This window comes from Typha angustifolia, chromosome 13 (assembly GCF_048772165.1).
Source record: "Typha angustifolia cultivar Huaian chromosome 13, ASM4877216v1, whole genome shotgun sequence".
Classification (NCBI taxonomy): Eukaryota; Viridiplantae; Streptophyta; class Magnoliopsida; order Poales; family Typhaceae; genus Typha; species Typha angustifolia.
In genome coordinates this window covers 16,898,023-16,910,842 of record NC_133251.1, presented here as the reverse complement: position 1 = coordinate 16,910,842, position 12,820 = coordinate 16,898,023, and the positions used below count along the sequence as shown (strand labels likewise).

The window sequence follows — 12,820 nt, the reverse complement described above, 5'->3', positions numbered from 1 at the left end:
GCAATAGGTGGCAGTACATTTTGGGCCGTCGGCTGTAGTGTTCTGATGGTTAATTTCTTATGTTAAAAAGAAAAATAACACCATATATATATATATATATATATATATATATATATATATATATATATATATATATATATATATATATATATATATATATATATATTATATATATGCTGTTAAATTGAAGTTAATTCTGACTGTTTATGAGGTATTAAAAGTAAAATCTATAGACCAAAATAATAAGCTAAAGCCACCAAACCTAATACTATTTACAAGTTGAGCCTATATTTAAATTTAAAAATTAATTTTAATAAATAATTCTTTGAGCTGAGTCTGAGCTTCTATATGCAAAATAAAGATACAATATAAAGTGGTTTAATAAAATTATTAAATAAAAAAAGAGAAAACAACGTAGAATTTCTCTCTTGCTAGCTACTTGGAGACCAAGTAACCACCATATGTAGATATGCACCCAAGTAACCGACGTTACGACCGATTCCATTTCCATCGCCCACCACCGGAATCCTCAACCAATGCTCAGATGACAAATCCTGTTATCATGTATATTTAATTATTATTTCGCCGATATTTATTATACCTACGACCGCCTCATTGCTCACATCTACTCTCCATTTGCGGCTTTGGAAATTCCCAAGTTTGAGCGATGCAGTAGAGCTCTCTTGCAGCTTTAGATTATTAGTTGTTTGCAAGAGACCCATTTCTCTAAGAATTGAAGGTGGCAAAGCCCAAAATCTCTGCTTCGTATTCGAAAATGCAACAAAAGCTTGGATCTTCGAGGTCAGTGACAAAGAGGTTTAAGATTTTCCTGATCTGTTTTCCAGCTCTAATGGAGGAAATAAGAGATAACCATCTCGTAGTTCTTCTCCAGTTTGACGAAAGTTGTCTCCTTTTATCCCCGCAGGTCTGGAGTGATGTACTTTGGATTGAGATTTCTTCACATACTTGGCTTCTTCTTCCTCTTCCTGCTCCTGAGAGGGTCTCTCACTTGACTCTAAGCTACCTTCATCTTTAAAATCGAATTTAATGATCTATAATGGCAAAGCGCGTTCAAAAAATCCGAGTACTTCTATCCGACCCGGACGCCACCGATTCCTCCAGCGAAGAAGAAGAAGACGAACGGGATTTCCAGAGAAAGAAGAGGAAGAGAGTGATCCGAGAAATATTGAAACCGCTTAAACCCCAGATAAGCCCAAAACCCAAGAATAACTCTAATTATTATAAAGGTACTCGTCGGAGGCAATCCGGCAAATGGGCGGCGGAGATCAGAGACCCAATCCGACGAGTACGCATTTGGCTCGGAACGTTCGACTCGGCCGAGTTGGCCTCCGAGGCTTATAAGGCCGCGAAGAAGCGATTCGAAGAGGAGAGGAGAAGTATAACCTCTTGCACTACGGAGAACGCCGTGGCGAATTCCTCTGCGCCGTCTCCTTCCTCTGTGCTCGATGTTAGTAAGGGGAAGGCTGCGGCGATGGAAGAAGAGCCATCCACGGCGGAGCTATTCGACGAGCAGCAAGGGTTGGAGATTCAGATTCCTGAGATGGATTTGCGGATAGGGTTGGATGATTTCTTTGTTGGGTTGGAGGATCTTCCACTGTCGGGTCACGAATTCGAGGGCGGGGATTTTTCTTTTTTAGATTCGTAGTCTGACGGGAAGCGTTGGGATTGTATATATATATATATATATATATATATATATGATGATGATGATGATGATGATGATGATACGTTTGGGTTTAATGAAAATTATATATTTTTCTTATTCTAGTTGATGAATTTCTACTTCTAATAATAAGCAATTACACTAAAGAGGCGAGATGCTACGACAGTTATTTGACAAAAATCTCATATTTAATTATAATAAATAGAATCATAAATAAAAACAAAACATTAAACTCGAGGACACTGAGAATATGGGCTCGTGAGTATTTGGAAATCCAATGTCACCTATAATAGTAGAGATGGACTAATCAACGCAGTATTATCCGTTGCCACGCACCTATTTTTCTTTGAAGAAGAGGGAAAGAAAGGCTCTCTCTATTTCTTAAGTATAAATTTTAGAAGGGAAAAAAAACTATATAAAAAGAATAAAGCTATAAGTTGAAGAAGCACTTAATCTAGCCAAAGGAAGCAGCGGAGTAGCAATATGATCCTCTCTTGACTCTATCCTTCCTCAACTAACATTGGTGAGAGTTGAGCAAACGAAGAGCTAGAAAACAGAGCCCTAACTTTGCTACCTGTTGGAAGATTAAAGTGGTTGACCCTCATGATAGCACCGAAAGTAAAACAATGATAAAGGAAGAGAGAAAAAGCCACATATTCACGTGGACAAGATGCCCTTTCTCTCCTCTAACGGTAAAGAGACTATAAGAGGGAAAAAAGGAAAGAGCATAAAGATGTCGTCCTAAGGAGTCAAACGTGAGAGAAAAAAAGGTAAAAATAAAAACTTCTACTTTGCTAGGGTTTGGAAAAAGCTACCGGCGTTAACTATAACTCATTTTTATTTTCAATCACTCCTCTTTATTTTAGGACACAACTCCTAAACTTTAGAAAATCTCTCACCACTTTGAACTTAAATGAGGTAAATAAATATCAAGTAATTGTTTTCTTTAAAATAAAAGTAAAAAAAAATAGTCTCTAATAAAAACCTAACACTGATCACATACATTTTTAACGAGAAAAAAAAAGAATAACTAACAAAGAAAAAGAAATATTTATGAGACTTTATATAGTTTAAGGAAACCAATTTGTCACTAAAAATAAATGAGAAATTATTCTTTCTAATACTTGTTTTATAATTTCCTCTCTCCAAAAAATATACACTTGATAAAAGGAGAATACTCGGATAAGGAGTGCAACTAATCTATTCATCCGAGTCGATAACTCGCTGCAGGGATGCTCGCGTCGTCTTTGCAGCTTCGCCGCTTCCTCTGCAGCAGCAATGGCGCTTCCCCAGCTTTCCGTGCAGCCAAAACCAAGAAGACCAACATGGTCTTCCTGGGCTCTCCTCAGGTCTCTCTCTCTCTCTCTCTCGTCAAAAGTCTCGATTTTGCCCGCTTTCTATCTTGATCCGTGGGACTTTAGGTAGCCGCAAACGTTCTCGACAAGTTGCTGGATGCATCCAAAGCTCCGGATTCTATCTTTGAGGTACCGATTGGAATCGATGGATTCGATCTCTTCTTGATCTCAATGTGGTCGTGGCAATGTAGCATTTGGAATCTCACAATTATAGTTATTTGATTCGTGATTTAGTCGTATTTTTGGTAATTTGGTGGTTTATGGTGCGCGAGAGCTGAGTGATTTGGTTTAGGTTGCAGCTATTGTTACCCAACCGCCTGCTGCAAGGGATAGAGGAAGAAAGGTGTTGCCTTCCGCGGTTGCACAGCTTGCCCTTGAGAGAGGATTTCCCCAAGAATTTATATTTACTCCAAAACAAGCTGGAGAGGTATGGGTTATTTGGCTTGAATCCACATATTTCTAGGTCTAAGAGATTAGATACCTACAATTTGTTTCTCTAAAAGTGTGTGACATATATGTGGATAAATTTTGCTCTTACTTAAAAGTTTCTCAAGATTTTATTTTGAATGGTGCCTAACACAAGTAGAGGCCAATATAGACTACAAACTGAGTTCTCTATTTTAATCTGTTATAATATAATCATAATTTACACTAAGAGAACTTGCTGTTGTGTTTATGCAGGCAACTTTTTTGTCTAATTTTAGGGCGCTAAATCCAGAAGTTTGTATCCTAGTAGCTTATGGGAATCTATTACCCAAAAAATTCCTTGAAATTCCACAACATGGTAAGTGAGTTACATTTCTTAATAATTATAGAACAGAAGATTGCTGAAAACAGTTTTGTCTAGTTTTTTCTTACTTCAGCAATTAGCAATTGATTTAGTGCTCGGCTCAGAATATTAAGTTCAATTAGGTACTGTTAATATACACCCAAGTTTGCTACCCCAATATCGTGGTGCTGCTCCTGTACAAAGGGCATTGCAGGTTCTTTCTTATCCTCATCGTTTATCTCAGTCATGTCCATTGTTATTTACTTCGGTCACTATTTGTCTGGTTAGGATGGTGTTACAGAAACAGGAGTGTCCCTCTTATATACTGTTCTTGAATTGGATGCTGGACCTATCATTGCTAACACAAGAATGGAAGTTGATGATTCAATTAAGGTACATAAGATTCTATGATGGAGAATGGTAAACTTTGGCATTTGGATTTGCATCGGTATATGATTTAGTAGGATTTTCTTGAAACATCAAATCAAATAGAATGACTTCAGACATCATCAAGCTAAAATGTTTTAAATTCTTGAATTGAGCTCCAGTTATGATTATTCTCGTAGACCTAATGAATTGACCTTCTAGCTTCCTGAGGTGTTGCTTTCTGACGGTTTATTGTAGTACTTTTAGCTTATTATTGTTTTGATCTTCACTAATTTTTAAGAGTGTTATTACACTATCTATGCACATGAGATTGCACTGGTAAGAAGTGGATATTTAGGAGAAGTTCTGGTGGACTAGAAAATCAAGGGTACATAATTGGAAATGTTGCATCATTAGATGTTTCTGCGTTACATTGAATAATCTGATAGCTTGTCTTTATATTGGTGGTATTTGCACTCATTGAGAATAATGTGATTATCAATTGGAAAAGATGCTACTGCTACAACAGATAAAAATATAAAATGCATATTTTGTATTGTTAATTAATCCAATATCTAAATCTTTCGCAGAAATCTGATTATCTTGCTTTGTGTCTTTTCTGTAGGCACCTGAATTGCTTGAAGTTTTATTTGATTTAGGTATGAATGTTATCTCTTACCTTAATCATGCCAATATAATCTCTAGTGTTCTTGTTATCGTGACTTATATCTCATTTGACTATGTGTCAAATTAATGATCTATAAATTATCATTATGAAGTAGGGAAGTCCATACAACTAGTATAGGAATCATATCACTGTGTATATACCTCATATTTGGACCTGTCAGTTTATTAAGTACAAAGATATGAATACCATGTCTGTTAAATCAAATCTTGCTGATGGCCCATGTTTAAACCTTTCCTTGCTTTAGCCAGTTGTTTTGTGTTTTGATAACTATAGTTATCCTGAACACAGGGTCTGACCTTTTGTTCCGTGAACTTCCATCTATTTGTGATGGATCGTCAAAACTGAAAGCACAACCACAGGATGACTCTAAAGCTACTTTGGCAGAAAAGGTACAAATATATTTCATACGGAACTCTAAATTTCTTGTAAAATATCCTCATGCTATAGTTAATTTTTCATTTTCTTTTTTGTTGTTTATAAAAAGTTCCATCTTCCCTATAACCATTTTAAAGTTGTAGGAATTATATTAGAAAAGCATAGATTCAATAATTTTGATATCCTGAAGAACATAATAATATAATAATCTTCTGATGGACAGATTTCATTTTGGAGTTATTTTTTTAGTAGCTGAATCTTAAGTGGTTATCAATGAGTCTCTTTCATTATCTAAACCTGAGCACCTTGCGGTTTCAGTAATTGGGTAAATCCATCTATTGACCTATCACTCTGTAACCACGTTTCACCTTGCAGATAACATCAGAAGAATCTTGGCTGTCATTTGACCTAGAAGCTAAAGTAATACATAACAAGGTAGGTCTCTAGCCTGTTGGCCTCCTTGAAGTGAAACATAGAGAAGTGATTATGAACCAACCTTCTTTAGGTGCGGGCCTTTGCAGGTTGGCCAGGAACCCGAGCAAGAGTTCAAGTGATTGATAAACTTGGCCAGGATGCAGTGCTAGATATTAAGATAATTAGCACAAGAGTCTGTCTGGCATGTGACAAGGAGGGTGATGAAAATGAGATACTGTTTTCTGGGACTGGATTGCTGATTCCATGTGCTGGCCAATCTTGGCTTGAGGTGCTCAGCATATTAACATATGGTAACTGCATAACTTTTCGTCTCTATTGTTATTCTCATTGTTTCCTTTGCTGTCACCTCTGTTAGGTACTGGAGCTCCAGCTTCCAGGGAAGAAGGTAATGACTGGTCGTGATTTTTGGAATGGGTTACGTGGTCAGAAGCTGAAAAAGTCGGCATAACAACCGTTCTTAACTTAAAATTTTACTGGTACATGCAAACTTATACTTTTGTTGTCTTTCCTTTTGCCATTTTGCTTGGTCATACTTATAGATATCTTCTCTTTCATGCTTGCTAAGATTTTAACAACCACTATGTTTTTTTAAAAAAATTTATTCACGTATCAGTTGGTTAAGCTTTCGGGATCAGTAGCTTCAGCTCACCAAGATGATCACCAGCATTTGAGGTCCTCCAAGAAATGGATCTCTCTTGCATGCATTTGAGCTCTATTCATGCCTAAGAGGCTCGCATGTATTGCTTATTGGATTGTAACCCGAATCTCAAGTGGTCGAAGCTTCTTTTATATTTCTCGATTTTGATCAGTGTTCCTTGACATTCCCTTTAAGAAAAAAATGTGTGTTCCTGTGCATATGCTTTTTAAATTACTATCTCTGTATCTCATTGCCTTCACTTATGATATGTTTGATTGATAAGAAGATTGAAAGAGTAGTAAAAATTTCTAATGTGTAATCATGGCTAAGTAGGATTCAATAAAAATTAAAAGAAGTGTTTAGTAAAATTAAATAATTGTGATAATTAATGATAGTTGGAATTTCTTCTAAGAGAGAAAGTGGATCGAGTCAATAATAAACAAATATATAATTTTAAGAAAGTCAAAGCATTCTTCTTCTTCTTTTCAATTAAAAAATTATAACATAATAGAATCTCAGAAAATTATTATTATTTCTCTACTTTTTGTTAACCAATATACTTTGGAAGTACAAAAAAGATTAACACAGGAAGTGCGTGTTCTAACTGCAGGAAACGTACGGCTCCAACAATTATACTTGATATATAACGATCAGAAAGCTACACTCAAAAAGCTTTATCCTGACTAATTATCTAATCCTTTCACTGCGACAAGCCTACAAGCCATTCAAGAGGGGGCCAAATGTATCAGATAGCAAGAAGATGAGGCACAAATAAATGAACTATCACCAGAAGAAATTGCAACGAATTTGACGAATGGAGACCCAGCCAATTGAAAGAAGAGGTAAATGAAATTTAAAGCAGCTGCACTTAATTTTCCTCCTTCCATCGATTGGTCGAGGAAGCGATAATTTTCTGTCGAGGGAGGAAACAACAATTTTCAGCATATTTATATATCTTTTCTTTACTCTGATTCATTCCATTCCTGATACTTCTGTTCTTTCTAGTGAATTCCATCCATATCTAGTGTCGACAGAGGTCTTCTTGGAGGAGCATAAGATCCATAAGGACATTGGGGATATGTAGGATATATGCAGCATGGAGAGCTCCTCAAACTTGCTACTCTTTGTCATTAACCACTTAATGGTGTCTTCCTTAACCTATCCAACTTTAAACTCATATCGACGGCCAAATCTTTCCTACCTGAATCAAGTAGAGCATCTTTTAAGTTACTAAACAATTGGCCTGGTGGTCTAATACCCATATCCAGCATCTCCTGGAAATATCTGCAAGCATCATCCAACCTATTTTCATGGCACAATCCATTGATCAGTGATGAGAACATATGCATACAAGGAAGAATGCTCTTCTCCTTCATCTGCTTCCATACTTTCAAAGCCATGTCAACTCTCTCAACATTGCAGAACAAAGTAACCATCATAGTATACGTACTGAGCTGGGGTTCACAACCAGCCTCTAGTCCCATTCGCTGAAAAACACGATAAGCATCTTCAGTTTTGCCTGCTTTAATTAGATGATGAAGAATTATGTCAAAGGTACGAGAATTAGGGCCAACGCCACATTTCTTCATCTCATCCACCACTTGAAAAGCATCCTCAAACCTCAAGACCCAACAATAAGAGCCCACAACTGCATTATAAGTTGGTATCTCGGGGGTGAATCCACTAGATTTAGATAACTTGAAATACTTCAGAGCTTCATCCAATCGCTTCTCTGAACCCAACCCATTTATAAGAGTACAATAGATGTGAGGGCTTGGTCTGGAATTATATGACTCCATCTCATGGAAGATTTTTATTGCCTCATCACACCTTCTGGACTTACATAAAGCATTTATGAGTATCCCATAGGTGACTACATCTGGTTCAAAGCCTTCATCTATCATCTCCTGATACACAGCCTTAAGCCTTGCTAAGTCCCTCTGGTGTCCCCAACCTTCCAAAAGTATAGTATACGTCTTCAAATCAGGTGTAAACCTGTTCTTCCTCTTCATGTCATTGAAAATCTCCTGTGCCCTCTTAACATGCTTGGATTTACTGATGGTATCGATCAACCAGTTATAATCTGACAATTCTGGTCTAAGCCCAAAACTTTCCATCTTATCAAAAGTTTCAATAGCTTCTTTGATCTTCCTAGCTCTTGCATACCTCCGAGTGATCAATCCAAAGGTCTCTTTTGTCAATAAACCCCTCTGCCTCATAGGCTCGACCAAGCTCCAGATTAACCTAAATTGTTTGATCTTGCCAAGAGCTTCAATTAGATTGTGAAAGCTCTCGGTCGTGTACGTGAAGCCTTTCTGCCTCTCTGCCCAACGAAAGAAGGTGAGTGCCAGCATTCCTGCATTACTTAGCTTCTTAAGAACTTCCGCTGCAAGGGCAGGAGACACCACTATTCCTGCTTCGTCAAGCGAAGATGTAACATTTGAATTGGGTTGGCTGGAGAGTATCCAGCAGATCTTTTCAGCCTCTTCATTGATCAGTCTGCTATCCGGAGTTTGAGTTTCCTCGTCGAGCTTTTCAGGAAGTACGATAAATTGACTTTCTGCAATACTGTGGAGAAGCTTAGTAGAACAGACTTGAAGCCTAGGAACATGAAACTTAATTTGCCGTCCAATATCTTGCTGCATTTTCTCGCCAGACAATATATAACTTCTTTGCGGAATTCCATCAAACAAATGGCGAACATGATTGAAACCGCATATATTGTTTTCTGAGGAAAAAATTGCACATCTTGTTAACCTCACTAATTGCTTAGATTGGCAATGAAACCCCATATTTCTAATCCAGGATTTAAATGCCCAAACGCAGGTCTTCTGCAAACCGCACAACTTATCAATCTCAGCAAACAAGCAGTAGGAAGACAAGAGCCCAAATTCCAAGCTTTGCCAAAGATGCAGCCCTTGTTATCAATTCAAGATGGGGATTCGAATAAAGTGAGAAGAACCCACTTCGATTCAGGCAAAGCAGAGCCAATATCAGAGCTCAAAGACGAAAATTTCACAGTGGGGTACCTCAGTTCAAGCCATTAGTAGCACAGACTCGGCAACTTCGTCAACTCGGCTAGTGCTTCCACGAGTGCCTCCAAACCCTACAACTCCTCCGCTCAGAGCAACTAATTTTATAATTAGTTCGATTACTTTTATCCTGCTGAGGTTGTAGGAACGGTTCGTGTTTTCTATTTTATTTCATTCAAGACGACGTCCATTAAAAATTTAAACAAATCCATTCAGGTTCGGGTCCAATATATGGACCAATCCAAGATTGATTACAGGATCCAATTCGGTGGGCCCCGCGAGTTATTGGAAACCCACTTTCTCACCCACAGCTCCTCGTGCCTCCCACTCTTAATAATAAATTAACTAATTATTAGGAAAAAAAAAACAATTTTGCACATATACCCATCTAAAGTTACAATTTGTGTTTGTCTCCTAGCTCTAGCTTTTACTTTTCTTTTTGTCTACTCTTCCGAATTAGTCTCTCTCTATATATATAATTCAATTCAATGTAGAGAGGAGGAAATAATAATAATAATAATAATAATAATAATAAACTCCACTTCCACTTCCATCTCACCACCTTGGTTCGCGAAAGAGTCTCTCTTTCCCTATGTGCTTGTCTTCGTCTACAACATCCAATCTCTTCTCTTCTTCTCCTTTTCTTCTCCTCCAAATCCCTGCAACACCGCCATCTTCCTCTTTCGCCTTTCTTTCGACTTATGCATGTTGGACATCAAGAATTATTCGTTGCTCTCTCGGTTCATCGAGATGAAACCCATGTTCACGTAAGCTTCTCTTTAAGATCTACTTATTTGCCCCCAGTTAAAGCTCTTCGTGTATTGATTAGGTGTTGAACTATATGTCACGAAGCAGGGGTTTCTGGAACAAGCATAGGAAGAGGATCTTGATTGCTTTAGGCGTTCTTGGAAGTGGGTATTTTATTTACAAGTTCTATGATTCTCGTAAGAGGAGGGTCTTATCACAATTTGAGCAGCAGTTACAAGTTGAGGAGCTTATTAGAACCCAGTATGAGTTCACTATTCAAGCCCTGTTTCTCTATAGTTCTTTATTTTATTTTATTTTTTTGCCTTCTTCTCGTCAAGAAGTTTATGTAGCAATCCATCTGGTTTGCTGATAGATTGCAGACCCACTTTGAGAACATACAAAGAATTTCCGATACGACGACGCTGCCATATGCGATGCACTACCTCTGCGCGAGGTTATCGGCAGAGCTGGACCTTTCACATTTGACAGAGAAGCTAATGCAAGGGAAGAGTCACTCCAGAGATCTAATGGCGAAGGAGAAGCTTGAACTATGGGAAAAGCTTAAAATTCTTAGTATGTTATATATATCGATGTATTATTATTCTTTACATGCTATGACAGGCTTGAAGTTCTGATTTTGATTTGTGGTGTTTCTTTTTTCATATATATATATCCCCTTGCTTGTTTAGGTTTCACAAGAACAGCTTCTTCCCTGTGGGCAATGACAATGCTTAGCTTATATGTTAGAGTTCAGGTCAACATCTTAGGGAGGCATCTTTATCTAGAGATGGCAAATGGTGCAGAAGTCTCAAACTCACAGGTAAATAATGTGCTTTGATTGTTTTAGATGTCATTTACTTGTAACATGCTTTCCCTGATTCCCATATAGCTGAACTAAATCTTAATCAGTAAGTCTCTTATTAATTTTTTGGTGGCAATCTTTGCTATATGTTGTCTTTGATGTTTACTTTAACAGCCAACATAAATTTCATTAATTTCTTTTTGTTAAAAGCTGCATAACATTAATTGTCTCATAGTAGGTTATTAGTCAATATATAGATATCGTTTTCAAATATTTATTACCAACAGGACGACATTATACTCTATTTTGATGGCCTGAAATGAGTAACACTGAATTCCTTTTGGCGAAACATAATTCAGACTTGCTTTAGTTCTTTATTTTGGGTTGTTGAAGTTGCTCTTACTGATTACTGTAGGGTGAATCTGACTCACTAAACAAGCATGGTCAGCAAGATTTTCTAGCAACTGCTGATTTCCTCTCCACCTATAGACTCGGTACGTTGATCAAGAACATGCAGAGTGCGACGAAGGAAGTTCTGAAAGAGTAAGGATAAATTTCTTCAACTTTGCATATATCTTTGCCTCCACAAACCCTGAATTTTGCAGGATCTTAGTGTACTTGGACACACTTGTCATTGGTTTTCTTTCTTTTTTTTCAGCTCAGGCAATTGTAGATCGATTACTTATGAAACACTAGGTCATAAAAATCTCCCATATATCAGCACAAGCAGACCTTTATAGTAGTCATGCTTTGCTGAAAAGCACCATTTGATTAATTGTTCAGCTTTGAGCAGAAGCATTCTTAGGTTCACATTTTGATCAAATGTTATTGCCTTGCTGCATTGGTGTCATATGTGATTTGAACATCATGTACAGAAAGCAGCTCAAAGACCCTTTCAGCATGAGCCAATTGCACGAAACAATCATGCTGATATTGGAGCGGTTCATGAACATCGGTGAACCGAACTATTGGATAAGCTACCTGATACCTGAAAATGCAACTGCTTACAGACAGCTAGTAGTCCTGTCTACCGATGATCCATCGGTTCTCATGGATGTAAGCAAACTCGATCAACTAATGTCAGAGACACGCGCAGTGCTGTTAAGGTATGGATATATATATATATATATATATACTGTTCTTCTGATATCTTCATCTGTCAAACTCTGAAAATTTACAGGTGCTAGATTATGTTACAAGATAATTTCGAGTAGGTAATCAACTAAATCGAGATTCATGTAATATATAAAACTCACATACTCTTTTTAGATTCTTCAAATTCCAGATGTACAATTTGCAGGTTATGAATTGAACAAACTCAAGCTGTTATTCTTCTCTTACTTCATAATACATTCTTAAAACTTTTGTGCAGCCCTGACTTTAAGAACATTGCTCTGATATCATTGGAGAAGGTAGTGGACGTGCTGATAGAAAACATCAATGCACTTGGAGGGCCAATTCCTCCTTCAGGAATCCCTCTGGCGAAGCTCTTGCCTCGAGTTGCGCAGCTGAGTCTGCCGCTGCTCGAGGAACCAAGCAGCAACAAATTCGTCCCGATAATTCGCAATTTGCCTGAGGTTGAACTATTCTACACTTTTCTTTATGCAAACATACCTCTTGCATCATAAGAATTAAAGGAGAGAAAGGAAAAGATGATGATGAATGGTTTCAGCTTGATGGTTTTCAAATTTTGATAGAACACTGGCTCGACATGCAGTAAGATGGTTGTCAAATTCCCAGTGATCTATATTTTGTTCCCAGATGTATATTTTGTATGCTTTTGACTGAAGAGGTGTGAATAAGGCTGTGTATTTTGGAGTAAACTTGTTGCAGAATTATTTGTATATTCAAATTAACACTTCCCTCCATTTTTATTGTAGATTATTTTTTGGATTTCACTTTTTTCTTCTCTGATTTCTATCGTCTAAAA

The 12,820-nt window shown here is 37.3% G+C and overlaps 3 protein-coding genes across 5 annotated transcripts; 2 read left to right on the top strand and 1 right to left on the bottom strand.

The window, feature by feature from the left end:
• The first annotated feature begins 2,873 nt into the window (after window positions 1-2,873).
• On the top strand, window positions 2,874-7,453 carry LOC140774167 (uncharacterized). Of its 3 annotated transcripts, XR_012106565.1 has the most exons (13): window positions 2,874-3,033; window positions 3,106-3,168; window positions 3,332-3,466; window positions 3,721-3,823; window positions 3,952-4,022; window positions 4,097-4,201; window positions 4,800-4,833; window positions 5,151-5,251; window positions 5,613-5,672; window positions 5,743-5,940; window positions 6,028-6,148; window positions 6,920-7,151; window positions 7,315-7,453. XR_012106565.1 is itself a non-coding variant. In XM_073117048.1 (12 exons), exons 1-11 carry the CDS (start codon window positions 2,917-2,919, stop codon window positions 6,118-6,120), a joined length of 1,080 nt encoding a protein of 359 aa, XP_072973149.1. In that variant the 5' UTR covers window positions 2,874-2,916; the 3' UTR covers window positions 6,121-6,148; window positions 6,920-7,352. The 3 variants fall into 3 exon arrangements, 2 of the variants coding, with proteins under 2 accessions (XP_072973149.1, XP_072973148.1); XM_073117048.1 differs by having other exon boundaries at window positions 6,920-7,352; XM_073117047.1 differs by lacking the exons at window positions 6,920-7,151; window positions 7,315-7,453 and adding an exon at window positions 6,286-6,527.
• On the bottom strand, window positions 7,140-9,142 carry LOC140774164 (uncharacterized). The gene has a single exon (XM_073117045.1). It carries the CDS (start codon window positions 9,099-9,101, stop codon window positions 7,440-7,442), a length of 1,662 nt encoding a protein of 553 aa, XP_072973146.1. The 5' UTR covers window positions 9,102-9,142; the 3' UTR covers window positions 7,140-7,439.
• A 990-nt stretch (window positions 9,143-10,132) lies between these two features.
• Window positions 10,133-12,747, top strand: LOC140774165 (peroxisome biogenesis protein 3-2-like). The gene is made up of 6 exons (XM_073117046.1): window positions 10,133-10,349; window positions 10,462-10,661; window positions 10,778-10,908; window positions 11,306-11,433; window positions 11,766-11,996; window positions 12,263-12,747. Exons 1-6 carry the CDS (start codon window positions 10,183-10,185, stop codon window positions 12,516-12,518), a joined length of 1,113 nt encoding a protein of 370 aa, XP_072973147.1. The 5' UTR covers window positions 10,133-10,182; the 3' UTR covers window positions 12,519-12,747.
• Window positions 12,748-12,820: the final 73 nt, after the last annotated feature.

What these genes read in the sequence shown, in the direction of transcription:
- LOC140774167 (XM_073117048.1), top strand. Translation starts at nt 2,917, where the DNA reads ATGCTCGCGTCGTCTTTGCAGCTTCGCCGCTTCCTCTGCAGCAGCAAT. An exon ending in CTCCGGATTCTATCTTTGAG is followed by an intron (nt 3,169 to 3,331) that starts GTACCGATTGGA and finishes GATTTGGTTTAG; the next exon opens with GTTGCAGCTATTGTTACCCA. An exon ending in CTGTACAAAGGGCATTGCAG is followed by an intron (nt 4,023 to 4,096) that starts GTTCTTTCTTAT and finishes TTGTCTGGTTAG; the next exon opens with GATGGTGTTACAGAAACAGG.
- LOC140774164 (XM_073117045.1), bottom strand. Translation starts at nt 9,101, where the DNA reads ATGGGGTTTCATTGCCAATCTAAGCAATTAGTGAGGTTAACAAGATGT.
- LOC140774165 (XM_073117046.1), top strand. Translation starts at nt 10,183, where the DNA reads ATGTCACGAAGCAGGGGTTTCTGGAACAAGCATAGGAAGAGGATCTTG. An exon ending in GAGGAGCTTATTAGAACCCA is followed by an intron (nt 10,350 to 10,461) that starts GTATGAGTTCAC and finishes GTTTGCTGATAG; the next exon opens with ATTGCAGACCCACTTTGAGA. An exon ending in GGAAAAGCTTAAAATTCTTA is followed by an intron (nt 10,662 to 10,777) that starts GTATGTTATATA and finishes TTGCTTGTTTAG; the next exon opens with GTTTCACAAGAACAGCTTCT.